The sequence below is a fragment of the Mesitornis unicolor genome, unplaced genomic scaffold, assembly GCF_000695765.1.
Source record: "Mesitornis unicolor isolate BGI_N332 unplaced genomic scaffold, ASM69576v1 scaffold25364, whole genome shotgun sequence".
NCBI classification, from domain to species: Eukaryota; Metazoa; Chordata; class Aves; order Mesitornithiformes; family Mesitornithidae; genus Mesitornis; species Mesitornis unicolor.
The window spans coordinates 41537-63065 of NW_010181167.1; the positions used below are offsets into that span (position 1 = coordinate 41537).

General features: G+C 37.9%; 1 protein-coding gene across 1 annotated transcript; it reads left to right on the forward strand.

Moving 5' to 3' along the window:
• The first annotated feature begins 1215 nt into the window (after positions 1 to 1215).
• On the forward strand, positions 1216 to 20915 carry PARVA (parvin, alpha). Its single transcript, XM_010183349.1, has 11 exons — positions 1216 to 1301; positions 1401 to 1471; positions 2637 to 2739; positions 3841 to 3981; positions 5944 to 6059; positions 11594 to 11652; positions 12719 to 12738; positions 14067 to 14128; positions 16422 to 16523; positions 17305 to 17377; positions 20839 to 20915. The coding sequence occupies exons 1-11, from the start codon at positions 1295 to 1297 to the stop codon at positions 20913 to 20915; spliced, it is 831 nt and encodes a 276-aa protein (XP_010181651.1). The 5' UTR covers positions 1216 to 1294.
• Positions 20916 to 21529: the final 614 nt, after the last annotated feature.

Genomic DNA, 21529 nt, shown 5'->3' on the forward strand with positions numbered 1-21529 from the left:
GAGATCTGTACACTGGAAAATGGGTGGTCAAAATAACATTACGTACTTGTCATTCAGAAGATAGTGTACCTCTTTCCTGGTTTGGTAAATCAAGTTTGCGCTAATTTCTTGGTTACAAAGCAGATACAAACTGATACTGATCACTGAAGTGGGTACCTTCCCTGCTCAAGAGCTGCGTGCCCTTCCGTAGATTAGCGCATTGGCTTGTTTGTATTTATTCTCTTCTGTTGTGGAAGCACGTTTGGGTAGTGAAGGACTGGCTTTTTCTTTGCAACCTATTAAAGTCTGGGTAACTGAGAGGCATGAATGAAGTTTTTTCTGACTGTACCAGGTACAGAACCTGTGCAGTACAGAACTAGTGGCAGGACTGCTTTTACACTTCTCTGGATCAATCTGTTCCTATGTCCTCAGAGCACACGTTACAAGAACATCAATTTTTGCAGCATTAGGGGACTTTGGCTGAGTAGGAACTTGTCCATATTTCCTGACTGCTGTGGGCGTCTCCTAACTATGGGATTTTGGTTTATTTTCCCCATTCCCATGTCCAAGTTCTCTCTCAACCTCCATCTGGACTCCACACTAAGGCAGCACTTTAGAGGGCTCACACACCTGTGTCCTGCCGCCGAGGTTTCTGCTAGAGAAAGCCCAAGCACACAGGCCAGAAGGATCCCACAGTCTGCTCCAGCTGCTCTCTGACCTGAACAAGGGCAGGAGGCGTGTGCTGCAACTGCACCTTCAGTCCTAAATAGTTTATCTGTCTGGCAGGTCCTGTGTGGATATATAGCCAGACCCAGCTCTTCTCAAGTAGCTAAACTTGAAGCATCTCCAAAGCAAGGGTGACACAGCTGAGAGCAATAATCTTTTCCCTCAGCTAAAAAGATGCATTAGCGTTAAAATGTCAGCACCATTAAAACGTAAGTGAGCCTTTTAAAATTTGAGGACAGTGGGCCCTATTTTGGAAAAGATTTGAGGAAACTGCATTGATTCCAGTACCATTATCTATGAAAAATCTACTTACACAAGCAAAGGTTTGTTGGCTGGGCCTCCCATTTTTAGCTGTATTTTATTGCCGTAATCACACCTAGTGGGTTATCTAATAGAGTCATGATCTTATAAAGAAATTAAGACAATTAATGCTACTTTTAGCAAGAGTGAAATAGTAAGTAAAATTGAATTGAAATCTGACCAAGCTCTTCTTTTTTATTTCCTAGTATCTGAATTACAGGAAGAAGGAATAAATGCCATTAACTTACCTCTCAGTCCAATTCCATTCGAACTAGACCCTGAGGACACTATGCTAGGTAATTCACAACAATTTTATATCTCAACATAAAAGCTTGATGTAAAATAAAGTGTCATGCCTGTAATAGTTTCTAATATCTTTCTTTTAAACCCTCCAGAGGAAAATGAAGTCCGAACAATGGTTGATCCAAATTCAAGAAATGACCCCAAATTACAAGAACTAATGAAGGTAATGAAAAGCATGTAAACACTTTCAGGAAAGTGAAACTATTTTTAATGCTATTCCTGCCTCTTTCATTTGAACACTTCAAAGCACTGTTTAGATATTAATTAAATGAAACCACGTGGTGCACGCGTCCCAGTGAAATGGGCAGGTGTCCCGGTTTCATGGGGATAGAATCATAGAGTCAGTTTTCTGTTCAGGCAAGCTGCATTTCTGCAGTGATCGCAGTACTCGATTTCATGGGAGCAAAGTGATAAGATACTTGGTTTTACTTTTTGGCCAGCACTGGTATGTGGTCTGGGGAAGTGGAAACCCAGGGGAGTGGATCTCAAGCTGACTCCAGACTGGCCAACAAAAATTATTTCCTACCATAAACATCATGCTCACTATAAATTGGAGAGTTTGCTGGGGATGGTCCCTTCTTCGATGGCTGTAATCATCCCAAGAGAGACTCGCCTTCGGTTCCACTTCCGAGACCTACTCCCTCACTATATCAACTGAGTATAACTCCGTGACCTTCATATTAATACTGTTATTAATACTGGGTTTTTATGATTAATATTTTAGTAAATCTGTTTTTGTTTCAACCCACGAGTCTCCTTTCCTTTTCCCAATTCCCCTTCCCAGATGGGGAGGAGTCACTGACTGATAACAGCAACTGTCTAAACCACGACAGCAGATCACTTGTTGTAGTATCTTTCTCTAGGTATGGCACAAAGGGACTTAAATATTTGGATTAAAATCCTCTGTCCAGATTCTTAGTCCCATCTCACCCCAATCTAAGTTCACACTGTCTTCCCTCATAGTCTTTGTGATTCTTGTGGTTAGAACTTTAGCAGGAAGCTTCATTAGAGTCAACTTCAACATGTTTTGCTTCACAATAAAATGTTAAAGTACTACTGAAAGCAAAGGACAGATTTCACTCCAGAAGGCATTGCGTTAATCTGATACTTGTATAGACCTTGTGGTTCACTGACACAGCCACCTTAGAAGAGTCCTTCCTAAGTCCTTCCTATTTTCTTCTGATGGCATTTCAGGCTGATTGTGTTTTGAGCCATTGCAGCTTTGGTATTCTTTCTGCTGAATATTTTCATCATTGTACGAAATGACATGTGTTTTAAATTGCAAATGAATAGTGTATAATACTGCCAAATTTGTGTTTCCCATATAGGTATTAATTGACTGGATTAATGATGTGTTGGTAGGAGAGAGGATTATTGTGAAAGACTTGGCTGAAGACCTGTATGATGGACAAGTACTGCAGAAATTATTTGGTAAGAAAAAATACATGTGCATGCTGTTGGAGCACTTTGTCAGTAAGTGGATCACTTGTTCCTACTTAGGAGCCTTGGTATCATCTTACATTCGTGCCACTAAGTGATATAAAAATAGCATTGTATTATGAGGCCCTTGAGCGATAGGCTGTATGCACAACCCTTATAGCTACAGTGCAATGTGTGGTGCTCTGTACTTGATGAGAACAGCATAAAGCCTACCTGGAGTGCTAGAGAGGGAGGGTTCTTGTCTTGGCAACAGTATTCACTCCAATTAAATTTATTATCTGCATATGTGCTGTACAAACTTAACCATGTTACAAGTGGAAAGTAAGTTTGAAGGCAAGGGTATTTTCAGTACAACAGTGGATGTTTTTAATCTCTGCTGGTTCCATACTGTAGTTTATTCACATCGTGAAGTTCCTCTGGAAAGTTGGAATTTCTTTCTGATTTGATGTCTGGCTTTTAACGTTATTGAGGTAATGGTACCCAGTGGACTGCAAACTGAGCTTCAGCTGAGAAACAGATAGAGAAAAGAAACTGCTAATGCAGAGGTGGCATGTGCTTTTAAACTGTTGGCTTGGAAGCCATTTTCTTAGTTATTACAGCTCATAAAGTCTCCAGTAAATTTCCTTTCAGTATCTTAAATTAATCTTGAAACATCCCGAGTCTGAGGGAGAAGCCTGGAGGCTGAGACTGATGAAATGAATTTTCTTAAAGTTGGTATCTGTTTCCTAGGTCTGATGGTCTGCTGTACAAACCACTTGCATACAGAATACCCTTTGTCCAGTAGCAGCAGAAGTAATGGGCCTCACCTCAGAGTGTGGTGTTCCCTAAAGGACGTTGCAGCAAACGTTTGTTAGCCAATAGTATGGCTTTCATTAATACTTACCTTCCCCTTGGCAATGGGGAAATGTGAACTGGATCTATAGGAGTTCAGAAGTGTAGGGGACAGTGGCTCTGGAAGGAAAACCAGATAATTTTAAAGCTGGGAAGTCTAGTGTCTCTTGAACGTACATCTAGGTGCATGGAATGTCTTTGTGTTCTTCATGGAGATGACAATAGGTTTTCTTCTCTTTTTTTCTTCCATTATCACTTCAGAGAAACTTGAATGTGAGAAGTTGAACGTTGCTGAAGTTACTCAGTCTGAAATTGCTCAGAAGCAGAAGCTACAGACAGTACTTGAGAAGATCAACGAAACCCTTAAACTCCCTCCAAGAAGCATTAAATGGAACGTTGACTGTAAGTTGGTGCTTTCTATGCTGTTCTTATTTGTTGACAGCCAAGGTTTTATAGCTGCTCTCTGGAGTTCTGAAATATCCATCGATAAGGGAAGGCTGAAACTTGGTATTTATGGTAGGTTCTGCTTTACAAGGCACTGCCAGATGTGGTACATTCTACCCTCTTTACTGGTGCTCAACCTCCAACTTAAATAAACTGTCTTTTCAGAGTTAGTCAAAGTATGGTATTTCTGCTCCTAAGTCCATATTCATACCAGCTTAAGTTTTCTATTACTGAATTGGTTTGTTGAAATGGGGAAGTACCCGCATAAAGGTAGTAGATGGGTAGAAGGAGAGGTAGGTCCTAGTACTCTTTATTTGTGTAAAATTTGCAACATAGATATGAGTATTATTTCTGATCATGTAAGGCTAAATCTGAACCACTGACTTTGATTTACAAAATTCACATGAAGATTAGAACTGTACCCTTCCTGTTTTATTGCATTAAAAATGAACATAGTAATATCTAGTAGAAATGCCCTCAGAGGCCCAACGTAAGACATTTTAGTGTAGATGTGTTGCAGAAAGCAGATTACCAGCAGTTTTAGAAAATTAGGCCTCTTAGTCTGTTTTAAGTTTGGTAGCCAAAATCCTTTCACACTGATGAATATCTTGATAAGTATATAGCAGGTCTCCTGTCACCTATATCTGTCTTGAGCTGAGGTGTTTTGTATCCCATTCAGTTCACAACAAATTGAGAGGGAGAGAAGTAGCTCGAGGGAGGAAGAGTGAACATGAGACATCTCTGACTTTCCCCTTCCTGTGGTCCCGCTGAGTTATCTATCCCCATCTCTTTTCAGCCTCCCCCGAGCTTTTTTCATTCTCTGCTATGCAGCTGGAGGCAGGGTGTTTGAGTGGCCTGACAATTTAACTTCTAGTTTTAATTTAGTATTTTACATGTGTTTTAAAGCTGAAGTAGAGATAGAGAGCAGCAGCTGGGGCCAGCTGTAGCACACACCGGTGCTAGGCAGACAGATATCTTTTTAGTGTTCTGCTAAAGCACCTCATCTGTGACCACTGGCACCCCAGCAAAATTTGACAGCAATGCTGTATTTTATATGAATGGCATAGTTAAGATTCGAAGGATATTTTAGTGAATGTTATCCTGCTTTAACAGTGAAGTAAGGTAGTAGTTATTGGTTAGTTCAAGTACAAAAAATGTTAGTGCACTGTACTGCAGCTATCAAAGCTCATTTAGGAATACTACTCCAGGGAAGACTATGAATGCAAAAACAAATTAGAAGAAGAAAAGCAATAATGAGAAATGATTCACTCTCATACCAATCATTGGATACTTGATTAAGAATTTCCTATGGTATGGCTTTTGATATCTTATAAGTTGTGTTAGTGTTAACTACCCCAATGAAACCTGCTGTGAAAAAGCTTCAATAACAAGAACTGTAACAACTTCATGGGGAACGTTTGAGTCATTGAGTTTAGTAAGTTATTGCTTAAGGCTTCTGCCAAAATAGGCTCGTTTATCATCCTGCAGACACTGTGACACTTAAAAATGAATAAGCGCATGTTATGAGTACAAAAATATCTTTCTGATGGTCCATAAATCCTGACTGAAATAAAGAGAATAAAGGAAAGGCAAGGAGAATGCAGAGACAGCACTTAAACTGCTGTACATGATCATGAAATCTGGCTTTTGGTTTAGCTTTAGACTCCCATCTACACAAGCCTATGGCTTCCAGACATGTTGCAAAAAGTAACGCTTTGGTGCTGACACGTATTATCGACTGGGCTGTGTTCGCATGACCTGTTGAGCAGGAGAGCAGTAGAGGAGAGGTGCCTTAGAAGTGCTCCCTGGCTCCAGGTGGGAAGAGGAAAAGAGTCCCATAATCCCTACATTCTACAAAATGGAAATATGTGCCCTAGTTCCTTCACAATTTGTAACTTGTGCTTTTAATATCTATTTCAGCTGTTCATGCTAAAAGTCTCGTAGCAATACTTCATCTTCTGGTTGCATTGTCACAGTATTTTCGAGCACCGTTCAGACTCCCAGATCATGTGTCCATTCAGGTGGTGGTTGTGCAGGTAAGAGAGGTGTTAAACAGCTCTTGGTAGTGTTGTGAAATTGGCTGAGGGGCTGCTTGAAAAATACATCCAGAGTTTTTGTTTGGGTGGGCATGTGTGTGTCTCTTTGTTTGAAAAGAAACACACATGCGTCTTCCCTGCTGACAATGCTTCAAACAGAAAAAGGCAGAAGTGCTTTCCCAGATTGAGCTGTGGCTCAGAATATCTTATTTTGATTGTGAACTAGCCAGACTATGACATTAAAAATATATGAAGCATTATTATTGTTGGAATGTGTTTGTTTATCACCCAATGTGATCGCTAGAATTATTATTTTTCCCATTTTTGATGGTCTTCTCACTTGTGTAGAGATTCAAATCATTCCTGGCACTAAATGATGAATTGTCACTGTTTATTACATTCAGATTCATGTTAGGTGACTAAATATTCTTTTTCAGCCTTGTGCATACTAATTTAGTCTGATTACAGTGTTGGCTTTCCATAAACATGCAAAAAACTCCCCATCAACTAAATCTTTTGTGTCAGTCAGTCTCCTTATTAGAGCCTCATCCATCCAAACTCTTCATGTTATTCTGTTCATAATTTTCCTTTCGGTTGGACTTGTCCTTGCTCTATATTATTTGGCCTCTTCCCATTTAATCTGCTTTTCTTCCTCCCCCATTAACTTTGCCTTTATTTTTCACACTGGAACTGTCTGTATTTATGTGTTTTAACTGATATTACCCTGAACTATCTGGTGCAAAGAGCTATTGCTCAAGTTTTGTGTGACTGAAAATCTGTGGGACAGATCTGAGAAGGTAACCACTCCTTTTTACAGCATTAAAATCAAACAAGTTTTGTAATGTGGGGAGAAATCTGAAAAAAATTCTCTGGTAGATGTATCACTCACGCCTGATAGTGACTCATTGACTCTCAGATTCTGCTTTGTGGGTTTCTCTACAAACGATAAAATAGAACCCCAGCAAATCTGCTCTTATGTGTCTAAGGCTTCAGAGGAACATAATTTTCAAGCATTTTCCTTTGACTATTATAAGTGTATTAATTACACTGGTTTATCTCAAAGTTCTACCAAAAACAGCATAAGAAATCAGGAGTGCAGCAGTCAGGACGTCTTTAGGATGAGAAACTAAACCAGAAAAAGAAAACAGTCCTAAAGTAAAGAACCAGATCTTGCATTTTGCTGTAACTCCATACGTCCAGACAAAATTCTTGTTGCAATCAATGGATGTAATTGTCCTCTTGTTTAATAGGCTAATGAAGTTCAACAGTAAATCCATTGAAGTCAGTAAAGATAAACCAATTTAAAAACAATAAGTAGTGGGAGAATCTGGCTCACTGCTTTGCCTTTTAGCTACACAGCTGTAGCTCAGGCGCCAGTGAATTGCAGAGAAAGCAGTTGCATCAGAATAAAATCCATGTTGCAGAAGGTTTCACCCTGCAGCCCTGGTCCTTGGTGAAAACCCGTCAGTGGAACTCCAAGGTTATGCTGCTTCCTATGAACATAGGGTAGGGCGTCAGTATCCTTACTGTAATTGTGTCTGAGACATTTTTCATCTTTATTTTATGGTGGGTGGGTTTTTATTTTTATTTTTTAAGTGTCTTTCATGTCCTGTGGGATTGATTCTATATAATTCATCACGTACCCTTTGAACTCAATGAAAGTTTTAATCAACAGTCAGCAAATCCTAAAGCCTAATTTAGTGTTCAAACTTGCACTCCTCGTGTTCTAAACCCTCAAACATTATGTAAAGTAGGGTCATGCCTAGGGAAACTCAAGAGACTATGTGGTAGCTGGTTTTAAGTTCTGCTCTATATACTTTGATAAATGGAATAGAAGACAGAGAGAGGCATAAAAGAACAGTGTTTTTAGGAAGTCTTTAAGGAAGAGAACCCTAATTCATTTCATGATTTTGTTAGGTTTAGAAACACCTAAAATGTGTTGGTTGCCATATTGGCTCAGTGTAGTTTATTGAAATAGAAACAAAGATATTTCTGAAACAAAAAAATGTGCTTTTGCTCAACAGGTAATCAGCACAGTTCTTATGAAAGCTTGTTTCCTTTGGCTGTTTAGTACAAAAGCTGTTAGCAATGAGAGTAATATGAAATCTAGTTTATAAGCTGATTTGGGAAAAAAAGTGATAGTTGGACCTTTTGAAGCTATTTTGTTATATTATTTTCTTTTCCTTCCATACTAATAGAAGGAATACTTTTAAACAAAGCACAGACTCAGTCTGATCATTTCTACTGAACCAAGTGAGAGCTTATGTGGAGAGCTGAATCTTGCCATCATTCTGCCTCTTTTCAAAAATTATTTACTTAAGCTATTCACAAATGGTTAAATGATAGGTTGTTTTGTGCAAGAGCTGTAAGTCAGAGGGTACAAGAATGCATTAGCAGTCTGGAGCAGAATGCTCTGAGCACTGGACCAGTAATTCTTGGGTGCATAAACTGCTGTTAAGCAAAGCTAGGAAATTATTGAGATGAGAAGGTGTGCAGCACAAACTTCATCTGAGATCGTTGGTCCCACTGCCTCTCTGGGAAGGTCTGAAATGTTTCTGAGCAGCATTGTCTCCAGGTCCCAAGTAGGTTTTTTTTGGAACCTATGACAAATGTATTTATTCTTTCAGACTCCAGAATAGTTCTGCATTTCCTCTTGGTGGGGCATCTGTAAATCATGACCCTCCAGATGAAATGTCTATCGACATTATATAGGCAAAACCCATTCAAATAGTGGACAGCTTCTCAGAATGGGACTTTGTTTGGGAAGTTAAGCAGTTTGCCCTCAGTTATATAAAACTGCTGACGTGTAACTGATGCAGAGAGACTTGAAGAAGAGAGACCCTTTCCGTTTCCAGACATATTACTTAAATTTCAGATGTAATTTTTTGTTCTACGGGTAATTGGCAATTTAAAACGATAAGTGATTAGGAAGATCTTCCATAGCCTTTAGTGGAGTCTTTCAGCTGTGAGGGAAGAAGATGCCAAGCCTGTCCAAATAAAGTCTTCTGTGGCTGCTTGAATGTGCATCCAGCTTCTCTTTTTAATGAGGAATCTTAATTCATGCCTCATTTCTCAGTGACTTCCAAATAGATGTTCAGCTTTTTCATTTGTTATTTCAGTTATGGTCACTGTTGTCTTTAAGGAACATTGCTGGACAGTATTTCAGTCCTCAGTAGGACTTCTTTGTATTTTTAGGAACATTGTGTCATTCTCTGCCTAGTATAAAACAAAGTTCACAACAGGTGACATCAGTGTTAGGGTATATTTTTGAGGTGGAAAGTTTTTAAAGTGCAAAAGATATATGGGAAGCCACCTTCATGGCAAAGGTGCTTAGACTGCTGTTTCTAAGGTCCATTCTGTTGCCATTGGGACTTTTTCACCAGTCACTCTATAAATCAGAAGCACAGGAAAGTCTATCTTGGTCAAGTAAATGTCCAGCGGATGCATGTTGTATTTGCGCAGTGTGGAAATACCATTCACGTTAGTGATCAGATGACAGGCACAAAACTAGGGAATAATGTCTTGTCTTTTTTTTTCTTTGTCAATAATAGGATTAAGCTGCAGAATTCCTACTGACATGTATTGCAGTTTATCAAAAAGGGAAATACATTTTATATTGGTACTATTATATTGGTATTATATATATATAGATAGATAAAATATTCTATATATATATTACATTATATTGGTATTATATTGGTCTTATAAGACTATATTGGTATATTAGGCTATCTGTGCATGTTTTCAGAGGGAAGGTAGACTATTAGAAGCCATTTTCTTCTCCCATGTCACTTGACTGAGCACTGAAAAGTACAGTTGCTGTTGTTATGATGCTCAGCTCCTCTAGGAGAGAAGAGTGATAGAGCTTTTGCTCCAGAAGGCATCACTGGCATGTCAGAGTCATCATCAGGAGGAAATAGAAGTTTCCTTTCACCCTGCAGCAAAGGGAAAAATAAACAAAAATCCCAAACAGAGTGAAATTCTGACTTAAGCTAGCATGAAATAGATTGTAACTTCCAACTACAAGTACTTGTTGCTGTCTGCACAAGCTAGAAATGAAGATAGCCCTAAATGGTGCAGTTTTTCAAGATACACGACAGAAGATGTCTCAGCAGCTGTTCTGTGCCCCCACTTTCAGTATGGAATACATTGGACTCCACTCTGTCTTTTTAATATTCAAAAGTTCTTCCCAAATGCATTTTCAACCACATGCAAGATATTTAGTAACAGAGCTTTAAAAAATACAGCAGGAAACCTTTGAAACTATAGCTTAAAGGACAGTTCAGATCACTGCAAGTGCCAGTCCAGAGACCCAGAGGGTGCCATGTGTGGCTTTCTTGCAGAAAGTAAGTTTGATCCTTATATATTTTAGTAATGCAGTATAGGATAGATTCAAGCCTAGCCAAATCCTCACCACTTCATACACCAAGGACTACCTCAGGTGGGGATGTGCTCTCTTCTCCAAGGCAGGGAAGAGCAGCAGACCAAATGCCATGAAGGACTTTTCCAAAAGATTATTCTCCTTTTCTCTTTTCGATGTAGAAGGTAAGCCTAGGACCAGGCTAAATTTATTTATCTCCTTTTTTCCTTGTATGACATGAGTGAAGAGTCATGAATAATTGCCCAATGTCTAGACTTTACATGCAGTCGTCAACATTTGCCTGACTTTTCTTTCTGTATTGCAAAATTTTACTAATTCCAGTGAATAGAATCAACAGGGAGAATACAAAGAGGCAAAACATGTGTGCAGTATTTACACCACCACCAGATGACTGTGTTCAGCACGCTGGAAACAATGTGAAATTTTTAAATTCTCTCATTTTCCAGCTGACTCAAATAGCAACCATTTGAGCTGGCTTCTGCCATTCTGTGTACAGCTCCTCGCCACAGGCCACTCAGCACCATGTACAAAGGACTTCTCACATCTGAAGAACACTGGGGTCAATGCGTGTATTAGCACCAGGCTGACTACAGTCTGGAGCAGGCTTTGAATGGATTCTCCTCCATTTTGGTTTTCCATCACAAGCAAATAGAGCTCTTGGTGTTGACAGAAGTCAGAAGAGGAAAACACTGAGGCAACAAAGAAAGTGTATGAACAGGGCAGAAAAAACAGGTAGCGTGGGAGCAAGATTTTTGCAGAAGAGAAGCATGGACACCATCTGCCAAGCTGTTCATTGAAATACAAGGTTTAATTCAACTCACCTATACATACCTTTACTAAAATACTTACATATGTGTTTAGGTGTTTCAAATGTCTTGCTGAATTGGGGCCTTAAAAAGAAAAGTGAATGAAGAACAATGGAGAAAGGAAAAGAAATACTTCCTTCTACAGGTGGAGTTCCGAGTTTCTTGTTAATGTACAAAAGAGTTTTCTGAAATACTTGCAAGGTGAAATACTGTATTATTGTAGGGTTTTTTTTAAAGTTCTTATTTTGCAGGTTTCTTATCTAATTGTGTTTGTGAATCACAACATTTTACTGTACCCTAAGCATTTAACTTTACTGAGAAAAATGTCACTTTTTTATTTTTTCCAGAAACGAGAAGGAATCCTCCAGTCCCGACAAATCCAAGAGGAAATAACTGGTAACACTGAGTATGTCAACACCACTTTTGCCAGCAGTTCAGTAATTGAACACAGATGCGTCTCAGAAATTCAAACATTTGCTGATATTTAGATTTCAGTATTGGGGTTCCAAGGAAGATGATGCATCAGCCAGTGACTGTATTTTAGCCTTTTCAAGAGCTGCAAGCATGCATCTAAAAATAAAAAGGGTGAGGAAATACAGAACTAGGGAACTAAAGGCAGGAGACCAGGATGAAAGAGAAGACAGACGGAAGATATCCAAAATCTCTATTTTCTATTAATCCACTATTAATTTACTTCTATATTTATTATATTTTGAACTATTTTAGTCAAAAGTCCATCAAACAAATGAGAAAGATATGCCTCATTCTTTTATGTTGTTGTTTATTTGATAGATAACTAGATCCTTTCAAAAAGGAATGTAGTAGGACTATTTTTAGGTGTTTGGATTTTAGGGATGTAAAATGCCAGTAGTAAGCCCTGTCCATGTAATCTCACTGAACAATTTATAACACAAAAGTTACTCTAAACCAACAGAAAGCAAAAGTAGAATATCTTTGTTTCTAATAGAATGGAGAGAAGCTGGACTATCGACTTATTATTTTATTAAACTTTATGGATTTGTTTACATATAGTAGTCCTGTGAGGGATAAACTGTAGCAAAATGCTGCAGTCCTTAAGAACCCAGTTCAAGCATTGCTTTGGCTGGTATTTTATTGTAGTTGGTGTGGTAGATGCATCTTTCAGGCAAGGGGAAAAGTTTTCACAAAATCAACATTAAAAAGCCTTCTTCACTCAGGCAAGGTGTGTTGATTTGGTTCAATAGTAGGAGATCTGAGATCTGGCCTCCCATGAGACTTTAGTGAAGCTGGGAGATGTTATGCTGATGGACTCCAGACTAATCCAGATTCTCAGCTGAAGTAACTTGATGAAGGTTTTCTTAATTCCATGGATGTACTCCAGTTTTCATCAGGCTGAAGATACGGTCACGTATGCTGTTTTCTTTTGCAGCACAATGTCTGCAAGTGAATTGCATGCAACTGTGTTTTATTCTTTTTTTTTTTTCTTTTCCTAGGGCATTATCAGGAAGGCATGGTAAGTTCATTTGATTATTAACTTTTTCTTGAGGCAGCCAAAGTATATAGTGCTTCTGCAATGGGTGCTCACTTTGATCAAAGGGCAATGAAGTAGAAGATTTCAAGCTGCCTGGCAAATATATTAATATATGCACCACAGGCTATTGTGGCAGTTAACAAAAGGAAAAAAGCATTAAAATCAGTCTGACCATCTTTAAAACATTTCATTGCTTTTCAGCATGTGTTAATTTGCAGGTGCTTTGTGGTTTAACCTCCAGAACTTTACTGTAATAGTATTAATGGTCCTAAGTTCCCAGCATAATATGAAGTGTGATGTCTTATCATAAACCAGCTGGTGAAGTCGTTGGCATTCTCACATACATTATCTACTTACACTTTGAGCTGTTATTCAGCAGGCCTAAACACCATGCAAGTTCCTGTGCCTAGTATGCCTTACTGCTAGTACTGAGGCTGTCCTGGCCAACAGAAAACACTCATCTGAAGAGCTTAGGTGGAGTCCCACCAAGAGTTTAGCGTTTGCTTCTTGTATAACTTCAGTGGCTGCCTTATAGCTGATTTAAAAGGCTACCTGTGAGACCTCTTCTTCCAATGATATAGTTGAGCAGTCTTATTTTGTATAAAGTCTGCCTTCTACAAATGCCTTTGGATCTACTCTAGCATTTTTTTTTTATTGAGGAATATGGATGTTGCTTTGTGTGGAGTCGTTCCCTATCATTCAGGTAGCTGTCAAAATGGAAATTGCTCAGAAAAGGCTCAGGCGCCTTTTTATTTATTTTTTTCCTGTTTTCTTCAGAAGGTGACTGTAGTAGCACTCCAGTCATGCTACCTCAGGTTCCCTTTCTTGCTGATAATGACCTAAATTGCATATCAGAACAGCCCCAAAACATCTATACAAAGAATTGTATTGCAGCTATGTAATCGTAGGCTTACTGTCAGTGGCCCATGGGGAAAATATTCCACTGTAATGACTAGACATAAACTCATGTTCTTCTGTGCACAATGATTTGGTTACTTAGTTCCCTGTATCTGGCTGTTTAAGGTTTTATGCATGAAGATATCATTCTTTGTTCATTTTTGAGAAACAGGGTTATTAGGTAATCCAAATCCTACTTGAAAGTTATGCTTTTTGTAAATAATAGAAAATAAGTTGCTGGCAGCTTTGTAACGAGGGAGCAGCATGCAAAATATATGATACTTGAAATACAAAGAGACTATATTGAAGCCTTTTGCTGACTCTTTTGTAAACGAGTGTGTGCCTTAATAAGTGTTTATTCTGCATTTGGACAACTGCTGCTCAGTGTATTAACACCTCTGAATGTTTTTCAGAAAGAGATGCATTTGATACTTTATTTGACCATGCTCCAGACAAGCTCAATGTAGTGAAAAAGGTTGGATTTTATTTTTAAAATACGTAATGTGTGCATGTGCATGCTTGTGTGTATATCTGTTTGTACATACGCAGTATGTATGTATATAATATATAATTGGCATAGTTTGCATATATTAAATACAATTAAGCTTTATGCTTAAAGAAATATACAAATTCGTGATTGTAATGTTAGTTTTTATGAATATTTAACAGCATGAACTTAACTTTGGAACACAGAACAACATGTAGTCATCAAAGTTTTCATTACAGAGTTCTCACAAAGTGTATGTTGAGTAGAACCAAACAGGTAGATTGAGTGTACTGGTGCCAGAGGTACCCAGTTTACACCTGCCTGCCGTTTTACCTGGAGTATTTTGACTGCTGTCAATTTGAGCGGAGTCTGATTACCCACTTCCCTGTAGTCTGCTACAAGGTGGTTTTTTTTAAGAATTACTATATTTTAAGAATTATATCTTTATATGCATCATGTTAATTTTATTTCTGTTCTTCATTCTTTGAAAAAAAAAAGTCACATTTCAAACTTAAAAATTGTGTTGCAGTCTCTTCACTCATTCGGATTCTTTTCTGAGTAGAGTTCATATTGTACACACTGAACTGCTGCCCTACTGAATAGGCCTTCATTACGTTGTTTTGATATTTCAGACTCTCATCGCCTTTGTGAACAAGCATCTCAATAAATTGAATTTGGAGGTCACTGAACTGGAGACACAGGTGGGATTTTACAGCCTTTCTTAAAAGGGAAGGATGCACTGTGTTATGCACTATGCCCCCAACTTCATCCAGAAATTTCATTGAATTATTTCAGCAGGTAAACCTTCAATTCTAAATATGTTCATATGAAGAAGGCCCTCACCAATTACTTGGAGAAATCATGAGGGCAGCTAAATTTCCCTAAAACAGTTTTGTACTTCCATTTGCACAAAAATGGATTAAGAGATGTTACCTTTTGGGCATTGCCAAGTGCTGTAAGCAGAACCTGTGCTTGTTTTGGTCAGGAAAGAGCTCTGTCCACTTGGTTTGATCCAAAGTCAGGCTGAGCAGTTGTTTCCTGCCTACCTTTACACAAGCACACAATCGCATGGGATTACAATGACTCTATTCAGTGAGATACGTTCTTGGGCGAAAAGCTACTCAAGTGTATAGGCAGCTGTACAGTTGGGCTGCAGGCTTGAGTGCACCACAGAAATAATGTGGTACGTGGTCTTCTTTCTTCTTCTCAGCTGCTAAATTGGCTGGAAAGAAGCTAAAATAAAGGCTTAATCCTGCTGTATCGATACCTCCCCATGTGAGCAATTGCAGCAGTTATCATAGGAAAATTACAAGGTTGCACAGGAAGGATGGTATCCACACTATCAAAAAAACCCAGGAGCCTTCAGGACAGGCTTTATTTTATGTCTTGAGTCATGTTATTAGTAATCTCTGGTTTATTTAAATAGAGATAGAAACTTTACAAATTAAGAATTAGATGGAAACAACAAGGACTTTCAGAAAAGTGTTCCCTATGCCTGCTTATTGCTTTGTTTACTTTTGGAAAAAACGTATTATTCAAATGTACCTAGAAACTCCTTAAGCATTTAACTGAAAGAGTATCCCCCAGGATGAGAGATTGTATCTCTATCAGTTGAAATAAAATTGTCTACCTTAGAAAGGTGCTTCAGATAACTCAGTTTGATTGTGAGGATATCTCAGTGCACTGATAGACCTAATGCCACCGGGGTAAGAGTAGAGAGGCCTTTAACAAAATATTATGGATGTTGCTATTTTTATAGATAGGAATGAACATCTCTCATAGGAATTGGATATCTTCCAGCTGTAATTACATACACTAAAAATTAGATTGACTCAGACTTGCAGAATGTCGACAGCAGTGATTCCTTGTTCCTTTATTTCCTCCAGTATACTGAATTTCTGTGTGATCGTGAGATTACACCTTCATTCTGCTTTCCTCTGCTTAGGGAATGAGAGAGCTTGAGAGGTGGCTGTTCTGATTCCCCACAGCTAATAGAATGGAAAGCAGAGGCATAGATCAAAGCCACTGACCACCTCTCTTTCCAGGAGCCTCATTCTGAACGTGTATTTTAGCATTCGGTCAGTTTTGGAGAAGATATAACAGAACGTATTAACTAAATAAAAGGAATCACAGAAGTGAGATGAGATCTTTCAGTTGCAATTTTAAATATTTGTCTTAGTAGTTTGTTGACAGTTCTGCATTAGACAATATATGTCTTGTTCATTAAGCAAAGCAATGAGTCATTCTTCAGAAAATGTACTGAGAAATGTCTTTTTTACAGTTTGCAGATGGTGTGTACTTGGTCCTCCTAATGGGCCTCCTAGAAGGCTATTTTGTTCCTCTGTACAGCTTTTTCTTGACTCCTGATAGTTTTGAACAAAAGGTAATTAGATTTCATTTTTTGGTTAAAACAAGTAGACATGTTTACATGTCTACTAGTACAAGGATGACACAAAATTTTCCACGTAAGTTTGACATAAATAGCTGAAATCGAGAGAGGACTCAATGGTAACCATTTCCAGGCATTTTTAAGATCTCAGTATTAATGCTTATCTACAATAGAAGGGAAAGTTATGTTAATGATGGGGTGGTTAGCAAGTATATTAACTATTTTGGCAGCCGTTCTGTGATGCTGTCATTGAACCAGACTTACTGTTCATTAAGTGTATAAAGAACTATACACATAAATTGATGATAGAACTGATTTAACATTTTTAAGGTTTTGTGTTTTTTGGAAGCATAAGGGCAGGTATGTACTATGTATCATTTTAAAACCAACCATTACCCCAGTGTCTGTTGCTATCCAGGCAATTCAGCTGGCTATTCAGGACAGGAACACTTACTTCATGGGCCATCACGTTCCAATTTTTTAACTTGTGGGAGGTGGGCTATTCTTACTTGTAAGTAGATTTTCTATGGGTAACATTAGTTCATGTGTTATTTTTCCATTACTTTTATATTTCTGAAACTACCATCACCACCCAGAAAAACAAAGCAATAGATTATCTGGATTCCACGGACCAGATCTTCTGCTGATGTATGGAGCCCTGACTATTTTTTCCTTCTGAGCATCTGGGTCTGCAGCTTTAAATACATCTTGTTTTGACTATTTATACTATAGTGTATATAGTTCACAATAATGACTACCTTTATTATATTACTAGGTCCTCAATGTATCCTTCGCATTTGAGCTAATGCAAGATGGTGGATTGGAAAAACCAAAGCCGAGACCAGAAGGTATCTATTCTACTCTTTCTGTACTCTTCTTAAAAATTTGTGTTGGATCCAGATCTTATCTCATAGGATTATGGTATAGATAAATGAAGGTTAAAATGTTAATCCAAGAGCGAAAGGCAAGTAAACATTTTGAAGTGCTCAGGTAACTCTATTTTAAATGGCTGATAGATACACTTTTTCAGATGTTGCAGTTTCTCTGTTGAATGGCCAGGGTAAGATTTGGGTGACCAAACATATGCAATAATAGTCAAATATTCACTGAAAGAAAAAGGATACAATTGTGAATGGTGTCACTGGCAGATATGAATTGCTCTAATTGCTGTTTTTCCCCCATCCCACATCTTCATACTAAACCTCAAGTATTCCAGAGTAATTTACAAGATTTTCACCAAGGAGGTAGATGATGTGGAAGAAGAATTTCAAATGTTCACATAACTGCCTTTGAGTGCAGGACCTAATCATGCATATTTAAATTAGATTTAGAGATGGAGGCAGAAAGTAAAATTTGTCTTCAGGGAATATGAAGGTTTTGCTGCTGCCTTTAGCAGGACCAAGATTCCACTCCACTTTGCTCATATAAATACAGGGTTTAAATCCAGCCTTTTGGGCTGGCTGTAGGGCCCTTGATTTACCATGTTATAGGGTACTCTTGTGATTACTTCTATGAGAAGTAACATATATTACCATGCAGGAGCTGAACATGCAGCTTCTGCTTCACTCTTCCCAACAGGGAGGTAGCTGGGCTTCTGCTGGTTACCTACCATAGTAATCAATATACATGTGTTTTCAAGATCCATTGCAGGTTCACGTTCTATGGTGCACACAGTCTTTTCCTGCTGTAATATTGGATTCTCATTCCCTGAGGAGTTGATATAAGCTGATGCTCAGAGTTTCATTTCTAGGAGTAAGGGCTCTCTGGAGATTCAGGCACGCATCACTGGATCAAGTTCTGCTCCATTCTGCTTATTTTCTGCTTTATTCCACCTCTCCCAACTTCCAGGTCATAACAGCAGCAGTCATATGCACATACACGCACAAAATATGTCTCAGGATTGAGCCCACATTGCCAAAGCATTTAATCTAAACCTACCCAGCCTATTTTTTGCTTTTTTGGATTGCTTGAACTCTTATCCGTGATCATGCTTAACTAAACCAGTGGTGACTGCATCACAAACTTTTATGTTTGAAATAGTCAAAGAGAGAAGGGGGAAATAGTGAAATCTAGGGATCCAAGTAAAACAGAGTGTATTTGTGATCCCTTATTCCCCACGGAAGTTTAAAATTCTTATGGCATTTAATTTTTCAGGTATTTATTGCTCTAGGGGACAGCTAATTTTTCCAGTATAAATCAAGCCATAAGGATATTTCAGCATATATAAGACATTTCTTGTGCAATTATTGAAATGCTTAATATGAAACTTCCTGCCCAACGTGAATGGAAAAACACATCTGTTTTATGTGTTGTTACATTGGGCACAATGCCCATACTTAAAATTTCCAGTGAGCAAAAGAGTACTGAAAAGGATCTTATCCTAAATGTGTATACTAAATACTCTTTAAATTCCTACACTATTTCTTTGAGGTTCTTGAGGAAAAAATATGCTGAAAAGTGATATAGAATATAAAAAACATATTTAGTGGAAAAAAGAATGCGGTTAAATAAATGAGTATGAAAACCAGTGATTTGTATGGGGTCAACAGTTTATTTAGGTTATTTGCAATATAATTGAAAAGGTATTAAAAAGCTTTCTGTGACCTTTTACTTTAAAAATGGCTGAAACATTAATCTGCTGAGTGTATAATGAATTCATTTGCAGCTTGAGCCTTTTCAGAATACTGCTTGAAGTGTGTACATCAAAGCCAAACTCAAGTTTATCTTTTTGAAAATTGCAACTAGTAAAATACTAGGTTTTTTTATACATGTTGGTCAAACATGTATAACCATGTAGCCATGGAGCAATGGAAGTAACTCCTCTTTCTCTGGGTGCATGCTTCTTTTTTGTTTGGACCTTTTTGTGGAATTCTGGTAACTTAGCAAAGACCCATCAAAGTTATCACTTTATTCCTTTGAAGTTCTGTATTAGGAAACAAAGGTGTTATGCAGCTTGCTGCTGGCCTAAAAGAGGAAACTTCCCGAATTATATGCAAACAGTACTGCAGAATATAACATGATGTTGTGGGAGCAGTGTGCCCTTCCTGTATTTTTTGGCATTTTCTATTTATTTTATACCAAGCATTTTTGATCTGATTTATTAAGAGTCACAATACCACGTGGCTGTGGTTTCATGATCACGCATAGGCTCAGCATAAAATCTAGGTTGAGTATTTTCACCTTTTGTCTGTGGTTGTCACTTGCCATGTAGCTAATATCTTTAGCCCTTCAAAGTTTGCATACTTTGGGACACCATGCATAGATTTGATTGGATTCATTCTTCAGTGTACAACCCCTTCACAATCTGTGAGAAACATCAGTGTAGATAAATATAATGGCAAAACTAGCTGATGATTACATACACCATTTACTAGGCTTCGTTGGGGGTTTTGAAGGTAATGGGAGTATGCACACCATCTGCACACCGTGGTGCTTTACACCTCCATGGCTAATTCCAAGAACCAAATTTAGGAGGCTGAGTTTCTATACAGTCAGCAGAAAGAAACAGGACAACTCTAATTCTCTTCTATTCTGTTCTTTCTGCGGACAATTCTAAGTCCCTATTTGAGATCAAATATTCCTTGAAGCACTAGCGTAGACTGCTGCAGTAGTACTTGTCAGTTTGTTTTATAGATTTCTTGTGAAATAATACTGACTTTCTCAACAACTTCTTTTGGAAACAGCAGGTATTCATTAGATTTTTGTTTCATAGAAATCCTTTCCTTTGGATGTTGAGTTTCTAAGGAGTGATTCAGCCATGTACATCAGCTAACCCGAAGCATTTTCGGAAGTGTCTTCGAGGGGCACTTGTTTACCTAGCTTCTTTAGATCCTTTAGACTTGCCTCTAGCTATCTTGCTGAAAGTAGGCCTAATAAAGGATGTTGCAGCCCAGAGTGGGCCAAGTCCTGCGATTCTTGCATATGAGAAGAGTTTCATTGGTTCCTGCCTGATGTTTTTTTCGAAATCATTACTTTTTGGCCACAACCGACTGAAGATTCAGTCATATAAATATACATAATCCTAGGCACTATTTGGCTTGTGGGCATCTAGGCCTTGGTTACATTTCTGCAATAGCACCATCAGTCATTTGTATCCCTAACTAAAAGTGGTTGAAATAATGATTTTTGAGTTGCCAGTTTAAAAACTGTGTTTTATTTCTATTTCTACTCTTTCTTACTTTCTTTGTGATTTGACTGTTCATGGACATGAATGTGAGCAAGGAAAGAAAGTAGAAAATAAGCACTTTTTTGATAATGTTTTCGAGCTAATGAAATTACTCATGTATTTTTCCCTTGTCTTTTTTTCTAGATATTGTAAATTGTGACTTGAAGTCTACACTGAGAGTACTTTACAATTTGTTTACCAAATACAGGAATGTGGAGTGAAGGATTGATTTGGGACATAAAGGAGTGTTAACAAAGCAAGCATCATATTTAGCATATTTTTCATCGGTGTTCTTCTGCATCTTTATCCTTAAAGGGACTAAACCATTTATCTGAGGAATTTTAATTGATTATTCTTGCACTACTATTTTCATAGTAGATTTAAAATTAATATAAATTATGAAGAAAAAGGTTTGAGGAAAGGTATTTGGGTATATTTTGGGAGAATTCACGTCTCAATAATAGCTTGTCTTCACACTGTTTTGTAGTAGGTGAAGAATGAAAAACAAACTTAATAACTTTAATTCAAATCAGCCTTTGAAGCCAATCATAGGAAGATACAGCACTGAGTATCTATTTTAATGTTTTTTACATGTATCTTTTCTAATCTGGGGGTTTTCTATCCATGGTAAGATGGTTGCATTCTAATTATGAGACGTGCGCGTGAGTTAAATACTCTTGTTCACAGTTGAAAAGAAGAGATTTTCTCAAGCACTTAACCTGATTAATTTATATTTCCAGTGCTGTTAGGCTTGAATTTTATGGGTACAAACTGAAATGGCAACTCATTTCTTCAGATTTATTATAATGTGATACTCTGCTTTAAATATGTGTTA

Coding starts and splice junctions, on each gene's coding strand:
- PARVA (XM_010183349.1), top strand. Junction 1,472..2,636: donor AATTACAAGAACTAATGAAG/GTAATGAAAAGC, acceptor TTTCCCATATAG/GTATTAATTGACTGGATTAA. Junction 2,740..3,840: donor AGTACTGCAGAAATTATTTG/GTAAGAAAAAAT, acceptor TTATCACTTCAG/AGAAACTTGAATGTGAGAAG.